Source organism: Taudactylus pleione, unplaced genomic scaffold (genome assembly GCF_031769625.1).
Source record: "Taudactylus pleione unplaced genomic scaffold, aTauple2 ptg000395l, whole genome shotgun sequence".
Taxonomy (NCBI): Eukaryota; Metazoa; Chordata; class Amphibia; order Anura; family Myobatrachidae; genus Taudactylus; species Taudactylus pleione.
Window position 1 is genome coordinate 6107993 of NW_028284796.1, and position 27676 is coordinate 6135668.

Genomic DNA, 27676 nt, shown 5'->3' on the forward strand with positions numbered 1-27676 from the left:
TTATCGGGCATATTCCATGCTTTACACATGTGATCAGATAACTGATCAGAGTAAGGGAACACTGGTAAAACTACCTTTTGTCATTTAAAAAATGGTTGTTTTTTCTTAAGAGCGGTTTGCTCACAAGAGCAGGTATATTTAATTTAGAGGGTGGCTCCTCGTCTCCTGAGACAGAGTCAGAGTGTTAGGTATGCATCTTCTGCCTCTCCAATGATAGATCAGAATCAGATAACTGGGTGGACTGGGAAGATAGCATGTTTAGTAGGTAAAGGCTTTTCCTTTTGCAGCATTTGTTGAAAAACTGTAGAGGTATTAGCCAAACTCTGTACTGAGGTAGACAGTGGGGGAGGCAAAGGATTTGCAGGGAGTACCTGCTGTGGCCCATCCAACAGGGAAGGCTACCACGGGGACTGCTAAGTGGTCCACAAACTTTATCAGGACCCGCGAATAGGCAGCCCAGGGTGGGCCCTGAGGAGGAGGGGCCTGAGCTGAGGAGCCTGAGTCTGTGCAACAATTTGTACAAAGACCATCCTGAATGAGGTCCTCTGGGGCTAAGCCCGCTAAGCAGGACTTCCTAGAAACCAGAGTAGGAGCAGCAGCATCAGCCTGCTTGTTATTCTTTCCTCTGCCAGACATAGCCACAAGAATAAAACACACAGTATGATACAGTGCAGTGAACACCCTGCAATATGTGTAATATGGCACAGTGTAGTGTGCAACCGCTCTATATAGTATGTGACAACCCTCACAAATATATAGATGTGAGGTACAATGAACCCCCTATACCTTACTAAGCCAGAGTAAATTAGAATAAAGGGAAAGGTACTACAATCAACTACACAGACCGCAGTGGCTGGTAAAATATAGCGCTGTATAACCTGGCCCGTGGGAGAGGTATACAAGGAGACTGACCCAGCGTTCCCAGAGACCTGTGAAGAAGAATATGGCTGCCTCATGTCTCTGAGGGGGCGGAGGGTGAGGGAGGAGCAGCTCAGGGAATGGCTAGACCACAGTGGAATGGTGGCCTGAGCTAGGGGGGCTGCAGAGAGAGCGCCTTCTCCCCGTGCCAATGTTAGCCACCGGGTCCCCTAGCCTCTAAATATGCCTCTGCGCCAGTATATTAATGCCCCGGTGGTTTAGTGGAGTTGTGGGTGCACCAGTGTCCACATCAGCACCTCCGGTCCTTCTCCTGAGACTAGACTGCATAAAGATGCGGGCCCCCACAAGCGGGGTCCACCTTACCTGTCCCCTGGACTCCAGGCTGCAGTCTGGGGAGCTTGCTAGCTAGTCCCCCCCAAGAGCCCCGTCCGGAGTACCTAGCCGAGGCTTGGTGTCATGGCGCCGCGGAGGGGTGATGGAGCAGCAGCGCAGACGTCCAAAGGACAGTCTTTTGCTGCTGCTCAGTTTAAAACACTGGAAATAAAAAAAAATAATCATAAAAATAAGCTTGGGCTGCTTGAAGCAGCCCCACTGTTAAAAATGGTGACCCAGTCCTGCCGGACACCAACGAAACAGAGTTGTCCTCAGGCTGTGGGCGGGGTATAGGGGGAAGGGACCGGAGCATCCTGGGATTGAAAAGCTTTGCTGTTGGTGTCCAACCTCCAAGGTCCCACCTACACCCCATTGTCTCCCTGTGGAGCCCAATGGAGCCTGAAGAAGAAATGAGCAATATCTGCAGACTTGGGGATTCTCATGGGTTGATCACGGATCTGTAATTGAATCGCTCCAGGCACTTCACCCATGGGAACAGGCCACGTGACTCAACCTTTGACTAATTGAATCTGGGCCTTAAAATACATTAGTGTCGCTATGAACGCACATACCTTTATTGACATCAGATAGAAAAAAAAAAACAGTGTGCCCTCTCTTTAGTCAAGTACCTTTTGCAAAAAAATTTATACGTATTCAATATAGTGATGGGTGCTAGCTGAAGCTGTTGCAGTACTAATATACTAAGTGATAACTCAGAGATGATATTTGGAAGGCTGACAATCTTCCCATAGTTGTCTCACGGAGTATTTAACCACCTCATGCATCTTATATACAATCTTGAATAGACGTGGGTCTGAAGCGTAACTGTAGTTTGTGTCATTATTGAAGAGATGTGCCCATCCGATCTGCAGTCTATAGCCAATCATCAATTTAGCATCACATATTCAATGTCACTGGACTTGAAATGCTTAATATGAAGCGAAGTCTAGGTGTCATGTAGGGCTAGATTTACTGGCTTTTTACCCTCAAAATAAACAATAGCATTAATACTAAATGCAAAACATCCCTGGTTTTGCATTTAGAATTATAGGCGGTTTAAATTGCAGGGTCAAAATTGCCCAGAATTGACGTCTTGCAAAAGCCACTGCTTCGTAAATCTAATCCGTAATCTTTATAAAATGATCATGTTGTCCTTTTCCCTACATAACTGAAGATCAGTCAGATTGGCAGTGTCCTTAAGCTGGGTACACACCTGACAGATATATCTGCAGATGATGGTCGCTCATACACACTGAACGGCCATCTTCTACTTGTGCCCACGGGTCCCGGCGGCCGTGTCCCGCCCCCTCCTCGCGGCGGCTGCTGTGTGTGTGCACGGGCGGTCTGCACACTGCCCGTACACACTTGCCTATGGACAGATAAGTCTGCAGACAGATATGGGTACATCGCGGGAACACACTACTCAACGGGCAGCAGATACATTGGCTGATCAATTGATTGGCCAATGTATCAGTCAGTGTGTACCCAGCATTAGACTAGCTATTACAGATGAGGCCTCCACAGTGATATCTCTTTAGATTGGTATTTTACACCTCGCATAATGGACTTTTAGGACATGCTTATTTAGAAGAAAATAAAAATAAATAAATAAATAAATAAACTAGCTGGCCTAAATGAATATAAACAAATGCAGCACTATTTTGTAAGCAATTATTATGGCGTGCATTTCATTAAATGGTAATAAATGAAAGAAAATGGTAACTTTCTACATTTAAAAACACCTTGAGCTACATAGATTTAACACAAAATACAACACATACATCAGAAAATAATTAAACAGTATCTAGTTTATTACATATAGAAAGATTTTCCAGAATTTACAAACAACCACATTGCTCATTCCAGGGAGATTTCATTTAAAGAGCCAAGTTTCACTTTTTTTTTTTTATTTTTTTTATTTCTAAACTTTTTTCCTTTATGTTTTACATTATGTACAATGGAAGACTGTTGATTTCATATTTTGAATTTTCTTGTACCTGTACAATGGTCTTATTATTTTTTTTTTTTTCAAACCTGCGAGTAGCATGTGTAGGGTCTTCAGTTCCGACTATCCATTTAGCGAAACGGCAGCCCTATCTGGCACAGATGGAGTTAAAGCACATCACTGTCGGGAGTGCAAAACCAATGTATTCTTATTTACGCTTATATTACAACTGTCACTAAATAGGACTGACAATAAAAAGTCCTAGTAATCTAGGTCCCCCCTTTTTTTTTTCTTAGAAAAAGGAGAATAGTACCCTACCTATAATATTATTAGCCTTACTTTAGCAATTACCCAGTCTGAATACCTTAAGAGTCCCACATAAAAAGATGGGCTCGAGCAGAAGAAAAAGTAAAATAAAAGTACATATATAAATCAAAACCTATGTTAAATATTTAATTCTCACCAATCATTATTAACAGTTTTTCGTAATTAATAATTTACACCAATGATTTGTAATAGTTTTTTTCTTTTCTTGAAATCTTCAGCAGCAACTTAAATTGAATGAGTTGAGAACAATGTGCGAGGCAGCGAGTCAATGCGCACTGCGGCCTCTAGGAGGATCGGATCGTTGAGGTTGACTCCTCGGTTATAGTAGCAGAGCGGACTGTACCAGTCCAGATGTCACAGTGCTTTTTTTTTTTTGCTTGGCACAACAGAGAAGGTGCTGTTAGGTCAGCTGACTCCTGAGGTTTGCGTGTGTAGTAAACAAAGTGAAGTGGATGCAGCGTACCATCTATTGACGAAAAGGATGTGAGGTCCTAGTTGTGATGTGTGGAGGCTACCGAGAGTCCATAATCCCTTGAGATTCATAAAAGGGTGATTTGCTGAGGTGGCAGAGGTTGTTATTCTGGAAACAAAAACAAAAAAAATGCATATGAATATAAATACACTTAGAACAAATAAAAAAGTTGTACAACAAACAAAAAAAATAAATAACCAATGCGGTGATGTTATTTGGAGACTTGACTAAAACCAGCTGTAGAAAATCTTAGGAGTACAAGTTATGACGTGCTTGACCTATTCAGTCAATATGGCTGTTGCAGGTCTCCGGACTAGAGCTACATTTCTCTCCAAGTTGAGTATAATGTAGAGAAAGACATTTCTGATTTGAGGTTAAGCCCCCTGAAATGTTACATTTTTCGGAGGTGAAATACATCTGCTAATCTGTTTTGTGTTGTATTATTTTTTTTTTTTAAATGCAAGCTCATGTGAATATACAAATATGGAGTAACCAACAAGCTAATGCCAAGCTATGCAGCTTTTGCAATCCTCACCGACTGTACAAAATCGCACTTCATGCATCATCTTACAGAAGAGAGAAAGCACTGTCAGCCCCACAAGTTAATGTTCATCAGTACAGACTTATCAGGGTTCAGCAACAATAGCTGAAGAGACGGGGAGTGCTAAACTCTTTGCTTAGATTACAGTCTGGGCTCACCATTGTTTCTCATCAACAGTCGTCAGTATTTCCTTAACAACCTATAAAACAGCGCTCAACACAACAGGCTTAGTGCAGGGGATCTCGGGCTACAGTGAGCTCAGCGAAGGATCATTTAATGTCACTGACATCACTGCTGGCAGCTTCACAACAGGGAAAACCTGAGTTTAATCTATTTCCTACTTACCGCCAGCAATAGCTGGAGTCCCCGATAATACAGCTTTGTGGTTGGAACTGGACATTTTTGCTGGATTACTCAATCCCTTCCTGGCAAGTATAACATGTAACCGAAAGCTACAATGGGGCACATTTTTGTAATGGTTTGTGTTTCACATCTGCTCGAAGGTGTGTTTTAAGGAGACTAAACCTTTCATCTTTAATCACAAAAACAGGAATTATTACATGATAACTCCCCATTATATTAGCATGTACCTATCATTATATTGTGAACTGGAGATAACATACATGAGTAAGAAAAGCACTAGGCTCCGACATAGCGAATATGGTTTTGCCACTAAACCAGATACTACTTAACTCTTGCCACTTCCACAGGATGAACTCAGGAATATACGTAGGAATCTGTGCTAGTCACTACAGAGAGGCTCCAGCACCTACAGATGCTCCCTTTGTGGCCTCAATGTTGTTCTGCAGACAAACCTATTACAGCGAAGATGGAATCTGCTAAATCTTTTAAGCCTCTCACACACTGAACAAAGTTGCCAATGCTTAGCTTGCAGTTCAAGTGCTAATGCAAGCCTGATAGGTGACTGCACTCAGGCCTTGGCTATGAAAGAAGAAAAACTTTAGCTCACATGCACTCTATCAGCAGTTGGCCAGACACACACACAGACCCGTCATAGACACAGAAGGGCCCAAATCTGAATGGTCTCAGGCTCATTCTCCACAACTGCTGTTTAGTGCAAGGCAAGAACTTCACACTTCGTTTTGGACAAAGTTAAATCTCAGAAAATGTAAATCTCCTATGTAACGCAATTGGTTCCTGCACAAGGAAAACTTGCTAAACTAGAATTAATTTACCATATATTTTGTGATGACATGAAAGAACAAACAAAAATCTTAAGGGGAGATTTATCAAAGCTTGGAGAGAGATAGAGTACCAACCAATCAGCTCCTGTCATTTTACAAGCTGTGTTTGGAAAATAAGTTAGGAACTGATTGGCGAGTACTTTATCTCTCTCCAACGTTTGATACATCTGCCCCTATATGTTTTAAACTATAGGCAATTCAAGATATCAGTAGACTTAGAAAGGTTCATCCCTTTGCATGGGCGATACAATAATTAGAAGTAGTGTTCATTATAGCACCCTGCGCCGTATCAGTGAGGGGGGCATGTATTAATTTTTAAGGGCAAAATTTTATACGTGATGTATCACTGCAGCTACAGTAGCTGTAACGATAGATCACGTCTAAAATTTTGCCCTTCGAAATTAAAATACGTGTCCCCTCACTGATTAGGTGCCGGATGCTATAATGAACACTATAGAAGTATTTTACCTATATGTTATAACGATAAACATATAGGGAGAGATGTATCAAAGCGCAAAGTGGACAAGTGGAGAAGTTGCAGCAGCCAATCAGCTTCTAGCTAGCAGTTACCAAGTACATTCTATACAATGATAGGTAGAAGCTGATTGGTTGCTATGGGCAACGTCTCCACTCTTTAGCTGCTTTGATACATATCCCCAATAATTCCTTATGTCTCCATCACTGAGACTTCAGCTGCCAGTCATGGGGGCCAGGAAGAACAACAAGAACAATTCAGAGATAGAAGTATAGTTAAGGGTTACATAAAAATAAAAAATAACATGTGAAATAAAATAAATAAATATTGAAACTAATATGTATTCCTTTATTCAAGGGCTTAAATTTGTAAGTTTGCCCGAGATAAAGGGATATTTAGATTTGTAGTTGGTTCTTTCTATGAGGAACGCATTCAGCGTACTTACAAATTAAATCTGGGTTTCTACTCTGCCCCATAATTCAGAGGAACATCTAATGAGGCAGAGAAAAGACGTCATGTCTGGTTTCATCTAGCCATCTTTAGAAGTCTTGCAAAAGTGATCATTAAAGTTACGTTTCCATATGTATAAGCCGTATTCTGGCCATTGCTTAATAATTTAACCATTACAGCACACAAAATCTTGCAGAAGAGCAGACTGACAAATGTGTACAATTAGGAATTTGGTTACATAGGCTTCCAGACAATGCAAACCTAGCAAAGGCTTTCCAGTACAGCAATCTGAATCATGCACTTAATGGGGTTAGATGTTTTTATAGCTTCATCCTCTTCTAAACTAAAAGCAAATGCATTATTGGGAGCTTGACAGAGTGAGACTCACACTATCATGATATTTTATAAAGGGCAGAATTGCTAGAGGAGTACTATTTAATGCCAGTTAGTGTGTAGCTGTAACACTATTCTCTGTTTCTACATGGCCAACCCAGCCACTATTATTCTTACACTGTGGAGATGGACTGTGCTATGGAAAAGCTGGTGCATGGCATGGCTCAATAACTCGGACAGGAATGGTCCAGCCCATAGGGAAAAGCTGGAGGGTGAGCAGATGGGAAGGGTACATGGGTTTGTGCAGTCCTGCAGGCATCACGGAACATAGCAGTGGTGGGGCTAGTGAGGTCTATAGAGAACATCAGTCATCAGGGTGAGGGAAGGGAAACACTTGTCCTTGTGTCTGTGTGTGACCTTATGGCTGCGTTTATAGATTCCATTGTGGCTGCGTGTGTATGTGTCTCTGTGTGCAACCATGTGGTTGTGCGTCTTTGTGTGTGTAAGACTAGACACTGTTTGAGTATGTGAAGGTTACATTATTGAGGCAGTGGATCTTGGGAAGAAATTGAAGGTGCTCGGCAGAAATTAATTGAAGGGGCGGAAGGAGGAAGAAAATTTCTTATGGAAAAGGTGCTGGGGGATAAATTAATTGGTGAAGGAATAGGGACAGAAATAGGGTTGGGGAGAATTTTAGATGGAGGGTGATGGGGGATAAAGTAAGTAAAGGCCCTTGGGAGAAATGTAAAGGTACTGGGGGACATATTCAATTCTGTGGAAGTGATTTTGGAATTTTATTGAGCTAGGAGGCATGAACTCACCTAAAGGATATTAACAGATTGAGGTGGAAAGGGCATGAATTGATCTGGGTTGAGGGACGTGTAAACTGACATCGTGCAGGAGTCTTCTGAATCACCGAAACAGAGGCCCCTCCATGTGATTATAGGATAGCGGTATCACAGGAGAGTCCTGCTATCTATGCAAGTCAAGAGCCATACACAGATCATTTTGAATTTAAAGGTGGCATTCTAGGTTGAGTCACCTAGGACCACCACTAGTAAATGCAAGACATCTGTCTGTAGCCCGTTGTTTGCTGGAGGAAATCCCAAGTAGCAGCAATGTGTCCAGGTCTGCTGATGCCAATTTCAGCTTCAGCCCTCCAATCCACACTGAGCTGCGTCCAGCAGGGCACCGACTCCAGCACAAGGGAGTGATGCATTCGCAGTGAAATAAAGAATACTCCACAATGCATGCGCTGAGCTCAGGTCTGTATGTCGCCTGTGTATTAATGGAGCTTTGATTGCAGAAAGTCTCACAGTCAATATAGAGTAATCATATGTTGGCTTTATTTAAAAGAGAGAGAAAAAAAAAACACAACCCCCCCACAAAGATTAAAGTTTCCATACATCTTTTTATAGTTATTTTAAATATGACTGCATGTAATATCCAATATATAAAGAATGCTTACAGCTAAATTATATTATGGCCAATGCATCTAATTTAACCGCCCCATATTTATACCTAACAGGCCCATTTCCATAGAGAAATGCACAGGGTAGTTGAAAATAATATATTGTGTGTATTGTAATGTGTGAGTTTATTGTGCATATATGTGCATGGTGGTTCCTGAATGTGCAATGAATGCATCCCTCCAAAATGCCAATAATGTGGCGAGGACAATCCAGATTTGGGGTTTCTACCAATTGCAAGCAGGACATCTTGTTCTGCCTATAAAGATTGTTAGGATATAGGTACTATATACAACCAGAGAGAAGGGAGAGCGGATAGAGGTGGTTTGCAAGACAGTCTAACCCCCCCCCCCCCCCCCGTTCCTGGCAGCAGCACACACTAGGTTCCAGATAAAAATTGCCAGCCTGCCCCTTAGTACTGAGCAATACAGAAAGGAAAGACCACTAAGAAAAAAAATGGGGGAGGAGAGAGAACTGGAGACTGTTTGCAGCTTAAGAAAATGAAAGCTGGATAAGTAAAACCAAATGGGTATTAGGAGCCAGCCAATAGAACATACATCTAGGAGGAAAATATTATGGATTTGAAAAATACCTAGAAATACCAGAGATATGGATATCAATATGATTAAGGAGACTGTAGTGTGCGAGATTCAGTGTACCCTTCTATAGTCCGTTCTGTCTGCTGCCTTATAGTGTTGGAGCCATGCTTTCTTCCAGTGTGTGCGTGTTTCCGCCCGCACTACATACTGGTAGTGAAAGAGGTTTCATGCGGTATTCCATGATTAAATGTTCTGTGTAGTGATGAAGCAGTCATGTGTGGCAGGGAAAGATTTTCCAAGAACGTGAGTGTCATGAAGGATTATTATTGAGACCGGCTATTATGGACTTCCATCCAAAGACCCTCTAGTTCAACTAGCCCCTGGCAGACTGGCCATACCCTCCATTTAGGTGTAGTGTAACTGGTGCTTGCCACAGTTATGAAGAACAGGTCCAAAATACTAGTGACTAGTCAATAAATAACTGTAAATTTAACGGTCTTGGACATTTTCAGAGGCCTTTGTTGAATCTTCAGATTTACTTGTGATCCTTTTAAAAGTTGATAACTTAAGTATGGACAGAAAAGTCCAATGATACCATTTTATATAAGGGGTGTGACCATGTGCCACTGCTACTGTAACTGATCTAGAATGAATTCAATGCTTCATGCAGCCATCACAAAATATCATGCAACTACAAAGCTAGGAGAATACACAGGACCTGTTAAAATGAAAGCTGTCCTGCCAGTTTAAACTAAAGGCATGCACATACTATATATAGAAGTGATGCCTCAGCACCAAAGCTTTGTAGCATCTTCAGCGCCAGGAAATGCCAGGATAAACCCTCAGAGGAGAGGAATGTTTGGACAAGAGATTCAGCATAAACACAAAACAAGAATGCTCCAGTATCAAAATGTAATAGAACTTTCTCTTCAGTACAATACAGTATTTTGCTTTCTCATTTACTAATCACCAGCTGAATCATGTGCCCAGCTAGAGATTAGTACATACATATTTGAATTCCAGTGACTACAAAATACGTGATGAAGCGCGTATTTACGCGCTACAGACGATGAGGGACTGTTTTGTTTTTCTTAAATGACCAGGTCCTGCCCCCCCCCTTTCCGGGTCCAAACCTCTTCATGCAAGACCCCAGCCGTTTCAAAGACAGTCTGCAAGAAGCACCTGGACTGACTGCTGTGGTGGAAGCCTTTTGTGTGCTGCCAGTGTACACTGGAACCCTTCTGTGTGGTGGGGCCCTTCTGTGTGGTGCCAGAATTCTCACAGTGTTTGCTGGGAGCCTACTGTGCAGTGCCAGTGTTTGCTGCAATATGTTTCGGCAGTGCCATTGTGTATTCCTTTTTTTCTATTAACAAAAATGTCCCAGGCAATCAACAGTTAAAATAATTAGTCAAATTTTTACACTGATTCTCCAATTAATTCTTAGGTGCAATTCAATTCAGCAGGTTGTGTGCCAGCACACACTTACAGGTATTACAGTACAGATGTGTCCTCATACATCTAGCCTCAATATGCCACACGGAGCGAGACGCCTGGTGTGAGGAGCCACCACATCCCGTGTAACTCTGCTAGTGCCGGGCGTCTTTTTTTGCCGAAAATGTGTCTTAGTCGCAATGTGATGCCACAAGGACGCACCAGGAGACTGCACTGATTAATTTGTGACACGTGTCTAACTGTGTGTGACGGAGTCTGTAAAGAGAACTTGACATGGAAAACAAAAAAAAGCAAAAGAGATGCCCAGCGCTAGCTGAGTCACTAAACCTGAGGCTGTTTGTCGCGACTACAGCAAAGATGTGCGAGGACACATCTGTATACCAAACATTGCTTATTTTTCCTTTTATCTTTATGAGGTGCGAGCACAGATAAGCAATGATTCTCTTACCTCTGATATCCTGCTGAGTGTCATTGTGCATGGCTCCTACAAGACCCCAAGCTGAATTTAATTGCCCCCTTAGTGTAGGGCTTGATGAACCTGCATTTCCTGTACTTCATATGTAGTTTGGCCATGATATCCAAAAATAAGGGCAAGTGTGAATAAACAGGAATGTGAGCATCTGCTGGAGCTGCGTCACAGAAGCTCAACAGTATCTACCCTCGTCACATAATGAATCCCATTCAACAGCCATTATTATAGAAATAGTTGATTTCATGCCAAGGAAATACATTGCATCACATGATGCATATGGCAGAAAACATAGTAAACCAGTCTTGAATGGATAAAGATACACTATTGGATACAAAGGCAGCCAGGGCTCAGCAAGCTCCCAAGTAACCCATCATGGCATCACAGGGTATGTAAGCGCTGCTAGCTCACAAACTCCAGCAGTAAAAAAAAAAAACACAAAGAGAGAAACACAAATCAATCCATGGTCTGGAATAACTGCATTTAAACCTCAGCAGCCCAACTTAAAGGTCCAAATATGTAATTTAACGAGTGTCCACACAAAAGAATAAAAAGATGCCAAATGTAGGGCAGCCACTGGAAGAGCAAACACAAAGTAGCCTGTGCTCCTTTATTTATAAATGTTAATGTTGCAAAACTTATATATTCAAGGCCAGCTCTGGGTAGCCACGAGTATGCCCCTAAATCACACGATCAAGGACATAACACTCCCTAGGGAAGGGATACAGTAATGTGCGTGCAAATACAACTCATTTACTTCCAAACCAGGGATAACTGCTTTTTGTTGGTTAAACATACATGGTCATTACTTGAAATGAAGTTGCTAAAATACCAGTGACACCCATTGTTCCCAGTTATGTACAGGTATTAAACCTTCTAAACAACATGAAAAAACTATAATGCCCATAATAGTCATAATGGACTTTAGGGCATGTTTTGTTTTTATTTTAACACTGGTTTTAAACATCACATACTACTTTATAATTAGATCTTCAACTGAGTAGAACGGTCAATAGAGAAGTTAAGTTGCTCAGCCGAACCACTTACGCAGAAGGCAAAAGCTTGCACAAATACGCAAGCGCAACCCTCATCTGATCAACACCACGACAGCCCTGCAAAGTAATGCGCTACTCTCACATGCCAATTTACCCAGATTAGGGCATGAAGATTAGGCAAATATTAATTTCACGTCAAAGGTGGTTAAGAGGCGTGGGGGGGGGGGGAAATCAATCGTCAATTAAGCTTTGGGCACTACTGCGTTGTAAAAAATCCAGACTTGTACTTTCCAGTGTAAATAGGTTATATGTTCGTGTCCTGCATGCAAATGTAATGGATAGAAGGTAGTCTCTATCAGAAATGTATTAGCTAATCTTAAAAATTAGTTAGATGCTTCTGCAATTGCTTTGTTAAATTATATATAATTAAAGATGAGGGAGCTTTGACAAGCTACTCTGTAATCAAATGTTTTAGAAATGTAACGTAGTACACAATCTGTAACCTGCAGGTCAGCAGCGTCATAAATGTCTCTGTACAGGCTCCAGGCGCAGACATATGCAGGCCTCTTATAAACTACAGTGTTTACCGTTCGGACTTGCTCATACATGTTCATCCACAGTACACTAATCTTATGGAACACCTATAAAAGGATAACACTGCAGCAGCATTATCATCATGTTGGACTATTAATAAGCAGTTTGCCAGCGGTAAATAAACACAATGTCAACAAATCACTGTGTGTGAACTAGACATTACTAGACGATATTTTGAATCCGGCTGTAAATCTGGTAGAGAGGTTTAAAAAATATATTGTAACATGCATTGTTTCCAGTTCTCACTCCAAATACCAACTGCTACATTATGTTGAGGTTTCCCATCACCACATTTAAAATAAGCTGAGGAATCAGTATTCCCTCACAACGTTAGACCCTTATAAATCAGAACAAAATAATTCCCATCCTTAAACCGCCTATCTGCTGTTTTGTTTTGTTTTTTAGGCCTGAAACACACAATAAAAATAGAATTAATATTTTGTATGTACGCTCTTACAGGCAGGGCCTTCCTCCCTCTTGTTCTTCCCTAAAACACTCCATGTCATCTTGTCTCCTTCAGCGACTGATTCGGTTAGGTCGCCCATAAATTGAGTACAGGATCAAATAGTACGGAATCTATTCACACCCGCAACTCGCCACTGTATGCTCCTACTAGGTTCAGCGAGATGCCTCACACTTGTCTGTTAAAATGTTCTACCCATTCTGCAGTGTTTGGTACTTATGCTATGTAGTTAATCTAGTGTATGCCGTGGTGTATTACAGTAGTTCCCAAACAGGGTGTTTGCGAGGACACTTGCAGGGGTGCCACGGGTTGATTGTCCAGGACAATGTGATAGGAAAAACCAGTGCTGGCAGCTGCCAAACATAAAACGTGTGTACAAACAGAAACACAACTCTGTCATCCTCAGGTTCAGTTTTGTGATGGTGGACAGATAAGCTGAATTGACTTCAATAATAAAAAAAAAAAAATTCTGAATTTCTCTATAAGAAAACTTTGTCTTTGTTTGGGGTGCCGTGATTCAAGAAAGTGTGGCAACTGGTGTATTATACTCAGTTACTGTGAATTTTTTTTCTCGGTTTACCCTGAAGGGCAGTGCATACACTTTGAGGTGCCTTATAAGTAAAAAATAATAATTAGTGTCTACACTAGTCTATTATAGCGGGGAAGTGTGTGGTTCTAGCAACTAGTAACACTATAACCCGCTGGCTGGACATAGCGTTATACCACAACTGCAGCTTAAATGGGTTGCCCACCCTTGGAATCATAAGCAAACATTGCGCAAGACATCACAGAATTCATATTCATAATTAACAGCAATTCAAAACTGAAAGACGCAAACATTTCAGAACATGATTCTGGTAAGAATACACATTTACCTTAAAAAAAAAAATAAATAAAAAAAAAAATAAGTTTAATCTTTTCAGATATAGTTTTATTTGCAAATCAAATGTTTCACATAATCTAATAATGGGATAAATGCAACGGCTGTCCTGTGATGCTGTGCGTCTTATAGCAGAAGTATGAAGCCGTTATTCATATAGTATAAAAGTTCATTGCAGATTTACCACCACCAGGGGGAATACATATCTATAAACCACCAAAGAGAAAGCCATTAAAACTCTGGACATTTAGAACTTTGTGTAGTACTTGCACATCACAAGAGCCCCTTATTATGTTTAACTTTGAATGGCGCTAGAAAGCTCTTGGGATAAGGTTACGCAGAAAGTAAGCAGGAGGCAAAGAGGGAGTGTACTGACCAATGCTTCCCTGGATTCTCGCCGGACTGTTTCAAAGCACTCTAATCCTGGAATGCTTCCAGCTGGGGAACATGACGCACTCACCAATCTCTGAACGCATGTGGGCCAGCATGTGTGACAGATGAATTATTTTTAAACTGCTCATAAGGATGTTTAAAGAAGGGGAAAAGGAAGCATGGTATTACTATTCATTAATTATACTTAAGGGCTGGGGACAAAAGATAACCATTTGCAACATATGGCGTAACTAGGAAAAATCAATTTATTACATAACACGTTCAAGGGATTAGTCTCCATCAGAGTGACTAGGATAGGTAGCACGGAAGCCTAACGTGACAGGAGAAGACAAATGTTCTACAGACGTCATCCCAAAGAATGTAATAAAAAAAAGGGGGGGGGGTAAGTATTACAGGACTGATGTCTGAATTTAAAAAACAATCCATAAAACTACAGATAAGGAAAGTGTGATAATCTCAAACTACAGTTGAAAGCGGCAAAAAAAAAAAAAGTTTGAGGACAAAGACAAAAACAAAAGGTGGTATATACTGAATGTGTGCCACAGAAGACCACATAACACTTGACCGGTCAATTCGAACAATAAAATAAAACGTGTTGTAAGTGAAAATAAATAACTCTTTCTTCCACTATCACAGCAGCTGCTGTATGTTCTGAAACGTTAAACATGAATTAGGAAATGCCTAGTATATAATGTCTAATAGCCTTGCAGCACCTTCCCGACACCAGGACGTATTGTATTGCATGATCATTTATACCTGAAGCCATCCTGAAAGGGACATCACAAGGGCAGGCACAGTACAGCGCTGAGGGGAGCGAGGTGCGCCAATGTTACAATATGAGTACACGTTATACGTACTGCTCTATCATCTAGGACAATACTATGGTTATAACCGGTAACAAACACAACTATAGAGGCAGTATTCTTTCAGCAGAAGTTTAAGGCTTAACCTAGTAATTACATGTCATACATTGACATAAAGTCTTGGTTTCATATTACATTGTGTTTTTCTGTGGATTCCTAGTAAAGCAAATGAATCCACACAATATAGATGCGTCTGAGCACAGCAGGACATAGGGTTACAATTGCAGGTCACTTGCGAGTTTGAAGTACTACATTACTGCTGTTTATGAACAATAGTAATATTATACTGCTGTTCAGGGCCAGTAACAGGTACAGAGGTTATGGGGCCGATTTAATGATCCTCCAGTCCACCAATACGTGCCCATACATTGCCGATATCTTCTGTGATTTGCAGATCTTTTAATCCAAAAATCAGGTCTGCAAATCATGAAAGTGGCCATACATCATCTCAAAGGGATGTAGTTATGATGCGGCTGCCGGTCTCAATCCCGACACCGGAATCCCGGCAAGAGATTTACCATAGGTGTCAACTATACAGACACCTATGTTAATCCCGACGCCAGAACGCCGAGAGGACGCCAGACCGATCATCCTCAGCCGGGGGTAAGTATACACTTAGCCGGGGATGGAGGGTTAGGTTTAGGGACCCCGGGGGGAGTTATGGTTAGGCACCCCCCTGGGAAGGTTAGGGTTAGGCTAGGGGAGGGTTGGTTAGGTTTAGGGTTAGGCACCCCTAAGGGAAGGATGGTGGAAAAAGGGGGGAGTAAGAGGGGTAGGGATAGTATACTTACCTGCACTGTCTGGATTTTGAACCATCGGGCTGCCGGCGTCAGGATTTAAACCGCCGGGCTGTAGTCCGGCGGTCATTCATACTGATTCCATCTCAAACGGTATTCATTTTACTAGTCACATATAAAGAAAACTGTTCTATTGGCAAAACAGTCTGCAAACCTTCTAATGTAATACAATAGCAATCTACATGGTTGATGAGCAATATTGAACCCAAAACGTTGCAGATTTTTTTACCCAATCATCTGCAAAACGAAGAATTGCCCAATTCATTGCTGATGTATGGGCACCATACGGTACGTCAGGTTTTAGATGCACTAACTATCTGGCTTTCAAGTTTTGTCCATCCACGTTTAACCATGCAACACGGCATAAGATATGCAGTACAAAAGACAGAATTGCCTTTGACCTATAGTTTTAAAAACAACAGAATTAATGTTAAACAAGCCTGGTGTAAACATTTAAATCTATTGCTGTTTTGACAAACCGCGCCTTAGTAACTCCACCCAAGGTTTCTATGTGTATATAGGCTAGGAGTATATTAAAGTATATCAAGAATAGAATTCAAGGTAAACCGAAAATAAAATCGACACTACGTACTGATAAGTTTAGAACTGAACCAAAATAATAAATAAGTTGTCACTCCCATCGTATCTACACAATGCAAAGAATACTTAAAAAAGCAACTCAAGCAGTTTACTGTAGGTATAAATTGAGCATATCACTGAGGCATCATCCCTCAACTAACCCTAAAGTCAATCAACCCTTTAACTTTTCTGTAATGGAACAGGCGGTTATTACAGAAATAGGCACTAGGTCGGTATTCAATTGTTATAGCGCGCCCAACCTCCCATCTAAAGTGACGGGAGATTGCGGGGTGCTATTTAATGGTTGACGATTTTTGCGTTGATCGCGCCCATAGTCACTTTCGCTTATTTCAGCTCACACCTCCCAGGGGGTGCGAACTGAAATGGTACGCCGGCAGCTGATCGTGCCCGACAGGAGCAACAATTGAATAGCTCCTGTCGGGCACGGAGTAAGGCGAAACAATTGAATTCCGCCCTAGATGTTTGACACTGTAATGTTACTGCTTTGCTGCAAAGAATTGCTTTTGTGTCACTAGCTGTGTGTACTGCATGTGGCGTGTGAGTGTGAATACTTCATTTCAGCTTGTTTTTGAGATTGTGAACTTAAAGGTCAAGTCCTGGCAATTTAACTGTAGTAACCTTTAGAGAGCCCCCAGTGAGCCTGTGCATGACTCAAAGCCATACTTGAGATATGAACACAAACACACAGAGCTGGATGGAGCCTCACACAGCAGAGCAGAGCTGTCAGAGCTGCTCCCAGCTTCCATTAGAGCAGTGCATTCAGCAGCCTCTGCCTTCCCTGCTGCCTCCATGAAAACCAATACCTCCAAGCTGCACCGTGTGTTGTTTATGTGCAGCTAAAGTTAGCAGCTGAAATAGGCACCGTGGAAAATAAATCAAAATTGTGCGTAGGTATGATATAGATATGCTGTGAAGAAAACGTACGAAACTGGAAACGGGGAGAAGAAAGAATAAATAAATACATCAGTGTCACACACACACACACACACACACACACACATTATATATACACACACACACATATATATATATACATACACACACAGATTTATGTATGTGTGTGTGTGTGCTGCATACAAAATTGTTGCAGGTGCACAAAGATCTCGTCTATTTATGCGATCAAACAGACATCATGGACCACAGAGTCTGCAGATTGCGTAAAATCGCATATATTGGTATAAACAGCATGGGCTTCATGCTCGATGATGTAATAATTGTTTGCCTCTGATTTAACCCTGAGTGTCTCATATAATTGGTCAAGTGACCTTGGTGAGGACTGTCACATCTGCGCTCTGGATTAGATTTTAAAGTTGTACATATCATAAGACTTGTACGTAAACATATTTTTGCAGATACCCTTGTGTGTAGTAGACAATAATTCTCCCTGAAGATGCTGTAAGCAAAAAAAAAAAAAATTATATATAATACAACATTAATGCTTTGAACAAATGAAGAGAACAATCCTGTTTTCTGAGTTTATGGGAACAGAGTGGTCTCAGCGAGTAGATTGGTCTAGTATTAATTTCCTATACAGCAAGTACTTTCCAGAAACAGTGATGGCAGGTCTGGACAAGCAGGGACGGCCTCCTCTTCCTTGAGTCTTGCTTACCCTTACCCCTGAAGGGGACAGCATTCAGGGAGGCAATACTAGGGCTAGAACAAGGACACTCTGGGGTATATTTATCAAAATAATTTGTTCAAAGTCACCAATTCTTGGCAGCTTTGAGCAAATTCTTGGGGCCAAAACGCAAAGAGCGTCCAACTCAATTATTGTCCGTTTGGGCACCTGTGCGCACCCAAAAGCACGGGGTTTAGCCAAGTATAGCAGTTATCTAAAGTCTTGCTTTACCGCACATTTCTGCTCCCACTTCAGGAGGCTGCGAGAAGAAAGGTGTCTAATCGCGGCTATGCACGACTGAAATGAGCAACTGAACTGCTCCGGCGGGGCGCCCATTAGTTTAGGCACCCTATAAAACAATTGAGTCGCCCCCTTTGAACAAACCATGTAGTGCAAATGCATTTTACATGTTGCATGGACAATTTTAAGTAGCATAATGATTTATGTGATGGTGAGGACAATGCCTTGTGCCACCGATTTACTACAGTAAATTACTTCTAACATACAATAATATACATTTGCCATTCATGAAGAAGCGGGACTGTAGTAAAATAGAGGCGTTGGAGGTTTGGTGTACCCACTCCACAGCCCTGATTCCTAGGTCTGGGACAAATCAATACACATAATCTAGCCATTGAAACAGCGACTACAGAACAACACATAGTAACATACAGAATTCACAGGAAGTAGAATGTGTGCACTGAGCACCTACACCACAGAAGCGTGTTATAGTAATCTATGGGGAAGAGACCGGATTAGCTCCTTACAGCCAGATATAGACTATAAAACACATTTCAGAGACAATCGGTTTTTTTTGTATATATGCTTATATCTGTGGGGGAGGGAGTAACATTCTCCTGGACATTGTATGTGTTTTACTATATGGATGTGAGGAATGACATCTCAGCACAGGGTCACACGACATTCCCAGCAGTTTGTTTTGCTCTAGTTAGGACTATTTTTAGCCTCTTTTCATTGCAATTGCTGAATTTTCTCAGCGCCTTCCTTTTATATCAGCTTGTGGTTTTACAGTCTTCAGAAGTATGTAGAGCTCAGAGAGCGTTCTTTGCCTGGGAAGAATAGAGCAGAAACGCATGCCAAAACCATTATAAACAAAACTGCACTTCAGCACTATTTGTGCCACGCGTCAGATACCCATGGCTAAAACTCTGTCACCACAAAGAGAATAAAGAACCGGGAAGCTGATCACACTGCTCGCAGTCAGAAAAGGATATATAGATTACCACAGGAGAGGGGGAAAGCCTACTCTCCCTTCCTAAACGCACATTATAACTTGCATCAGCCAAATATCTCTGTTGATTCAGCAGTGGACACATTGCCTATAGTTTCACAGATCGAGCGATTGTTATCTATTGCATGTGTGATTGCCGCACTGCGCACGTGCAGCAATTGCATTGCGATTACGTTCTTAGGTAATGGAGGGGTGGTTAGCAAAACGCAGGCGTGTCTGACAGTTTAAACGCTGTTTCATGGGCATGCATAAATTAGGCATTGCGATCTCCTCCGCAGCATGAGAGCTCTCAGCGTGTCAGGAGAGCTGCAGTGTTTGCGGCTGGTCAGACTTAAATTATACGCTGCGAGATTGCCCGATGTATGTTTACGCACGTCATCAGACAGATGAGAAGGCAGCAGTGGACATCCCTATTCTCGGGTAAGCTTTGGAAGGCATTAGCATATTTTCACAGCTGCGTTCCGAGCGGAATCACAGCTGCGAATGCATTAGCGTCTGCTGCTGAATCAGGCCCTTAAATAAAAGCTTCAAACAAAAGTTCCTCTATTTGTTCAGGTACAGTGAACGGTGTTCCTGATGCGAACATAGGAAAACAATGTTGTGTACAGCTCAAGTGCATTGCAGCGATATCCAAACCTGTAATGCTTAACCTTTGTCCCTATACCCTCACTGAACCTAGCAGAGTGTTCAGTGAATTCTGACTAACTCCAAACAGATAACCTCAATAAAATATACACATCACTCCTTGGCAGTACAAATACTAAAAAAAAAAAAAAAAAAAGTTAACACCAGAAGTTAAGAGAAAAAAATTATTGAGAAAAAAAAAATACATTGGTGCAAATAAGTAGTATTCCGCAATGAATTTAGGGGGCAAGGGAGCTACTCAATTGTTTGCGCAACCAGCCCCTTTCTCGCGCAACATTGTACAGGATTAGCCGCGTTGAGCAGCTCCTCCCATGCCAAGTGTCTTCAGTTACGGCACGACCCTTAGACAGGAATATACACTGCCATCCTGTTTATACTGATAGCAACACATGGCAAAAAAAATAAGCAATGCTGAAGGTGTAGACTCGGCAATCTCTCCTGAAATAGCGGACAGAATCATGATGTCAGCACTGACGACACAGACAGACACTGGACATATTCAGGACGCAGTCCTATAACATTTGTTTGTACTTACTCATATTTGCAAGATTTCTAGTTTGGAATGAGAGAAGCACATACACTGAAAATGAGAGCAGGCCCCACTTTTTGTTTTTAGATCAGGAACATCCTGTGTGCATGTTACGAAATATCAGGGGAACCATCAGTCAATTGCCTTGTTTTCAGGAAAACTCCACAAATATGCAATAGAAGTGCCACTTAAAAACAAACAAGGATGAGTAGATAAGCAATCCTGCAATACCCCCAAACGCAGACTATAACCTCCTTAGATATATGCAACTACACGTCAAATGGAAATTGATAAATTGGATGTCTCATCTGGCTTTTTGTTCCCACACGCTCAAAATATAAACATCAACCTTTTACACCATGCTGGAACAGTTCTAGATGTATTTTTCCTTCTATTGCTTCAGCATCTGATGAATTTACTTATTCTAAAACTTTTCAATTCAAATACAAATCTGGATTACATTTTCTGGGATCACGTTTGATATCCTGCCCATATAGAAAAATATGTATATGTAACTATGCAGCATTTGGGTTTTTTTTATTTTTACTTCCTTGTCTAGCAGTCTTCATTATAGCCTTTTAAAGTAAAGTACAGTTAGGTGCATAAATATTGGGACATTGACAGAATTTTAATATTTTGGCCTCTATTCACCACCACAATGGCTTTTAAATGAAACAAACAAGATGTGCTTTAACTGCAGACTTTCAGATTTAATTTGAGGGTAATTACATCCAAATCAGGTGAACGGTGTAGGAATTACAACGGTTTCTATATGTGCCTCCCACTTTTTAAGGGGTCAAAAGTAATGGGACAAACTAAACAATCCTAAATCTAACTTTCACTTTTTAATACTTTGTTGCAAATCCTTTGCAGGCAATTACAGCCTGAAGTCTGGAACGCATAGACATCACCAGACGCTGGGTTTCATCCCTGGTGATGCTCTGCCAGGCCTCTACTGCAAATGTCTTCAGTTCCTGCTTTTTCTTGGGGCATTTTCCCTTCAGTTTTGCCTTCATCAAGTGAAATGCATGCTCAATCGGATTCAGGTCAGGGGATTGTCTTGACCATTGCATAACATTCCACTTTTTAGTCTTAAAAAACTCTTTGGTTGCTTTCACAGTATGCTTTGTCCATCTGCACTGTGAAGCGCCATCCAATGAGTTCTGAAGCATTTGACTGAATATGAGCATATAATATTGCCCGAAACACTTCAGAATTCATTCTGCTGCTTTTGTCAGCAGTCACATCATCAATAAATACAAGGGAACCAGTTCCATTGGCAGCCATACATGTCCACGCCATGACACTACCACCACCATGCTTCACTGATGAGGTGGTATGTTTTGGATCATGAGCAGTTCCTTTCCTTCTCCATACTCTTCTCTTCCCATCACTCTGGTACAAATTGATCTTTGTCTCATCTGTCCATAGGATGTTGTTCCAGAACTGTAATGGCTTTTTTAGATGTTTGGCAAACTCTAATCTGGTATCCTGTTTTTGTGACTCACCAATGGTTTACATCTTGTGGTAAACCCTCTATATTCACTCTTGTGAAGTCTTCTCTTGATTGTTGACCTTGACACATATACACGTACCTCCTAGAGAGTGTTCTTGATTTGGCCAACTGTTGTGAAGGGGTTTTTCTTCACCAGGGAAATAATTCTTCTGTCATCCACCACAGTTGTTTTCCGCGGTCTTCCGGGTCTTTTGGTGTTGCTGAGCTCTCCGGCGCGTTCTTTCTTTAAGAATGTTCCAAACAGTTGATTTGGCCACACCTAATGTTTTTGCTATCTCTCTGATGGGTTTGTTTTGATTTTTCAGCCTAATGATGGCTTGCTTCACTGATAGTGACAGCTCTTTGGATCTCATATTGAGAGTCGACAGCAACTGATTCCAAATGCAAATGTCACACCTAGAATCAACTCCAGACCTTTTACCTGCTTAATTGATAATGAAATAACAAGGGAATAGCCCACACCTGTCCATGAAATAGCTTTTGAGTTGATAGTGCCATTACTTTTGGCCCCTTAAAAAGTGGGAGGCACATATAGAAACCGTTGTAATTCCTACACCGTTCACCTGATTTGGATGTAATTACCCTCAAATTAAGTCTGAAAGTCTGCAGTTAAAGCACATCTTGTTTGTTTCATTTCAAAGCCATTGTGGTGGTGAATAGAGGGCAAAATATGAAAATTCTGTCAATGTCCCAATATTTATGCACCTGACTGTATGTTCAACTGCAAAGACCCATAAACCTTTATTCCTGTATGCATTTCAATTATAGGGGATGGGGCACTTTTTAAACTAGATAAGGAAGAACCAAAAAAAGTGGAAACAGATTTAAGTAAAGCATTAAGGATAAACCCATGACTACATGCAAGAAACATGTAAAAAAATTATGGATTAATATACATTTTGGAATTGTTCTCTACATAGTGTACATGTTATTTTTATTTGGAAAGTTCTATAGCCCCATATCAGCTTGAACATTGTGCTGGAAACATTATGAAGAGATGCTGATCTATGCTGCCCAGTTGCACATTCCAAAGGTGCTGCATTTCATGGTGGAGGGGAAGGGTTAGGTGTAGGGCTCCCGTGAGGGGGGGGACTTAGGGTTAGGCACCCCCCCAGGAGGTTAGGGTTAGGCTAGGGGGAGGGAGGGTTAGGGTTAGGCACCCCTCCCGGGGGTCTTAGGTTTAGGCGGCGGGGAAGGGGGGGTTAGATTTAGTCACAGGGGGGGGGAGGTTAGGGTTAGGCACCCTAAAGGAGGGTTAGGGGGTAGATTAGGTTAGTGAATACTTACCTAGGGACGATTGGGATTTCCTCCTCTGTCGGGCAGGCGTTGTCGGGATTTGAACTGCCGGCCAGGGGTCCAGCGGTAATTCATACCGATTCTACTATAGATCAGGGGTGGGGAACCTTTTTTCTGCCAAGGGCTATTTTGATATATATAACATTATTCGCGGGCCCAATGCAGGCCACGCCACCTGGGCGTGACATCACACAAGGGCAGGGCCACATTCGCCGGTGATTACAGCAATGTCCAGAGCGTCCTGAGGATGCTCCAGGGAGCTGTAATAGCAGCGCTGTGACCGTCTGAAGCGCCCTAAGGATGATCCAGGTGGCTCTGCTGCATAGATTCTGGCTGCAGGGTGCCATTCTAGGGACCCTGCTAGCCAGATAAGGCTAGCAGAAAAAAGCTCAGAGGGCCAGACCAAAATTATTCCGAGGGACTTATACGGCCCCCGGGCAGGAGGTTCCACAACCCTGCTATAGATATACAGGTGCATGGTCATCAACAATACTCAGGCAGGTTGCGGCCTTCAAACAGCGCTTAAACGGTATTAAAGGGACCTAGGGGAGAGATCCAATTATGTGAAATATAAACAGCACAGCAACATTGCTCCTTATGCTGTGCACCCACCCTTATGGGGGTTCAAAATAAAAGTTGAGATGCTGTGCCTGTGATATAAACACCATTAACAGCATTTCCATACCACTGACATCACATTGCAGACTTCCCTTTTAAATAAACCTGACCCCTGATGAGTGTCAAAAAAAAAAAAAAACACTCTCCACACAGTGACACCACCACCATAAGCCTGTGCCGTATATACCAGGCAGGATGGATCCATGTAATTATGCTATACCAAATTCTGACCATACCATCTGCATATTGCTGCAGAATCTGTAGCTTCGCTTTCCTATTCGAAGCTGACAGAGTGGTCTTATGCTGTTGAAACCCTTTCAAATATTCAAGGTTCGATATGCTGTGCACTCAGTGGTACTTTCCTGCATACGTTGTAGTGCAAGGCCATTTGAATTACAATCACCTTCTTGTTAGCTTGAACCAGTCTTGCTATTCTCCTCTGACTTTCTCATTAACAAAGGTATGTTCACCAGCAGAACTGTCAGTCACTGGATGTTTTATGTTTTGCACACCATTCTCTGTAAACTGTTCCGAAGAGATCAGCTGTTTCCGAGATACTCAAACCACCCGCCCAGCACCAACAAATCATTCCACGTTCAAAGTCACTTGGATCACATTTGTTCCCCATTCTGTTTGGTCTGAACAACTGGGCCTTTTGACCATATCTGCTTGTTTCTATGCAGTGGACTGCAGCCATATGACTGGCTGATCAGATATTTGCATTAAGGAACCAGGTGTACCTAAAAATGTGGCCACTGAGCGATTGTGCAATAAATATAGAGAACACACACACATATTATATACATATACACACACACACACGCCTTCTCATACCTTGGCAGATATATTTCGTATAGTATTAAGCAGGGTGCGAACTGATGTTCTACAATACGAATATCTTAAGTTGCAGTAAGCTGCAGGAACTTCTACATTAGCGAATACTGTTATAAAATCACTGCTATTAGCCAACATATAATTTTCAAGCAAGAACCGAAACATTGACAGACCGCAACCTGTTTATGCTGCTTGGGTCATTTGCATAACCAAACATTATGTTCAAATGGTAATAAATTTATGTTTTTTGAAAGAAAGGAGAGTGCATCCTTCCTCCAGAGGATATCTTAGCATACATACAATATTATATTATATTATAATATATATATATATATATATATATATATATATATTATGGTGGCACTCTCAGGACTTCAAATGCAAAGAAAAACAGAGCCTAAACCCAAATGTTAGCCGACGTTTCAATCTCTTTTATTAGAGATTTTCCTCAGGGTCAACCAAATATAAAATGCAAAATATTTAAATAGACAAGACACTCACCCTCGTGCAGCCGTATCAGTGGCCAACGGCAAGAGAAATTACGTAATCACACAGCGTCACAAAGACGGAGCGTTCGCCGTACACAATCACCGGGTGGCCTCTGGTTACCATGGTGACCAAACCCAACACCTTAAAACATAATTACACATAGTGACATCGTTTAAAGCAATGTTGCTGCACGAGGGTGAGTGTCTTGTCTATTTAAATGTTTTGCATTTTATATTTGGTTGACCCTGAGGAAAATCTCTAATAAAAGAGATTGAAACGTCGGCTAACATTTGGGTTTAGGCTCTGTTTTTCTTTGCATTTGAAGTCCTAAGAGTGCCACCATAATACCAATACCTAACTTGGAGGACATATAAATTCCCCCGGGGGGGCACCAAGGCAAGGTTTGTCTTTTGTACACTGGGAGTGCCGTTTTTTGTTGTTTTTTTTTTAAATAAAAAATTAGATAGATAGATAGATAGATATATATATATATATATCTATATATCTATCTATATATATATTACTTTAGTAGCCCTTTAAATTCATCTTCAGGTCTCTTGTGTATCCTTAATATAACAGGGTAATTAGTCTGATCCACACTGCTGACAATCACTTTTAGCATGTGTTTGACAATGTCCTATTCCTCAAAAGGGTTAACGCTGCAATTAAGGCGGACAATTATAGTCATTACAGGCTTAGTTCCAGAGATCGGCTATAAAGAGCAACTTTTTTGCTCTTAAGTAGGCTCATTGGGAAACTCTCTTCACAAAGCTATTTTGCCTCTGCAGGCATTCGCAAGATCTTTCTCCAGAAGATCGAGTTTACGGTAAAACCTCCAGCTTTGTGGGGGCGGAGAGAGCTATCGGATGGCTGTAAGCTGTGGCCTGAAGCCATTAAATTCTTTGCTGCTCCCTGCTTTTCCCTGCGTATCATTTTCCGATCGCACAGAGCTTTCATCAGCTGCGTGACCTCACGTTTGAGGACACATTTTGAAAGTAAAGCTCTCTCTCGGGGTTTCCAGCTCACAGCCATCGTGGCTACGCACAGAGCCAAACATGTGCGCTCCAGAAAGATGTTTACAGTCTAAATTCCAGTACAGTTCAACTGTATTACATTATGCTCGTTACTAAGCAATAGGGAAAGGAAGAGTTTACCAAAATTCAGTGGTCACAAGACCATTTTCTGCTATGCTTTGTGAAAAAGCTTTACAGAAGAATGGCACCTGTATTACCCAATCACACAGAGACCATTGCCTTGACGAGGTTTAGCAATCTGTGCCTAGATGCCTTTAAAGTCATCAGAAGTGCTAACAGCTGTTTGAATACTGTTTAGGTGAGACTATGGCAGGCATTGCAGACACTGCTAAATACTGGGATAAAAAAAAAAAAAAAAAGGGCACAGAAAGATTTTAACTGCAAAAGATGCTATAAGTTTAGTTAATTTCCATATCTATGTACCCCTAGCTGCATTAACAGTTAAATGCATGTGCCTAGCAAACAGTTGAAATTAATATGCAAAGATGTCTCCCATATTCCCAGATATTGGAATAGGAGGTCATGCTGCAAGACTACAAGAGTGTGGTTGGTAGCGTGCCTAATAGACCGCTTTCCACTGGGTGCGACAGGACTATAATTTTGCGCCTGAAGTTTTTTTAAGAGGATGCACGTACGTGACAAATCCCAATAGAAGACAGCATAGGAGACGTTAAGGAACCCACTCTACGACAACGGGTTTCAACCGGTGTGCAGTGGCACACTTGTGTGCCGTGGGCAGTTGTGAAGTGTGCCGTGGCGGCGGTCAGAGCCGCCAGGCACACATCACAGTAATTTGTGATCCGGGCTGCTGCTGTGCTCCTCTGGGAGGCTCAGGTGCGCCCGGGCCATCACCTGCCTAGACGTGGAGGCGTGACATCACAGGTGTTACCTCCTGCAAGCCCGCCCGCAGTAGTGACCGAGCCGGCACTTCCGGCCCGTGCCAGTGACAGATCCATGGCTTCCTGCCCGCCCCGCGCCAGTGACCAGCCGGCGCTTCCTGCCTGCCCCGCACCAGTGAGAGAGCCAGTGATTCCTGCCAGCCCTGTGCCAAAGCCAGCACTTCCTGCCCAATCTGTGTTTGTGACCTAGCCAGTGTTTCCAGGCCGGGGGGAAGGTGAGCCAATCTGCTTTATTTGTCAGTTGGGGAGCAATGTGTTTTTCTTCTCTGTGGGGGCCAATGTGATTGCTTTATTTCTGTTGCGGCCAATGTGATTGCTTTATTCCTGCGGGGGCCAATGTCGTGTGTTTTATTCATAGGTCGTGTACGCCAAATCGCTGGATGGTGTGCCTTGGCAATTTTAAAATCTTGTGTAGTGTGCCTTGTTTTAAAAA

The 27676-nt window shown here is 41.9% G+C and overlaps 1 protein-coding gene across 1 annotated transcript in view; it reads right to left on the reverse strand.

Moving 5' to 3' along the window:
• Positions 1 to 3039: 3039 nt before the first annotated feature.
• IRS1 (insulin receptor substrate 1) overlaps positions 3040 to 27676 on the reverse strand; it is a 48067-nt gene continuing 23430 nt past the window's right edge. Inside the window, exon 2 of the mRNA XM_088446282.1 lies at positions 3040 to 4103. Within this exon, the coding sequence (XP_088302408.1) occupies positions 4099 to 4103 (5 nt within the window). The 3' untranslated portion in view covers positions 3040 to 4098. The remainder of the gene's footprint in view (positions 4104 to 27676) is intronic.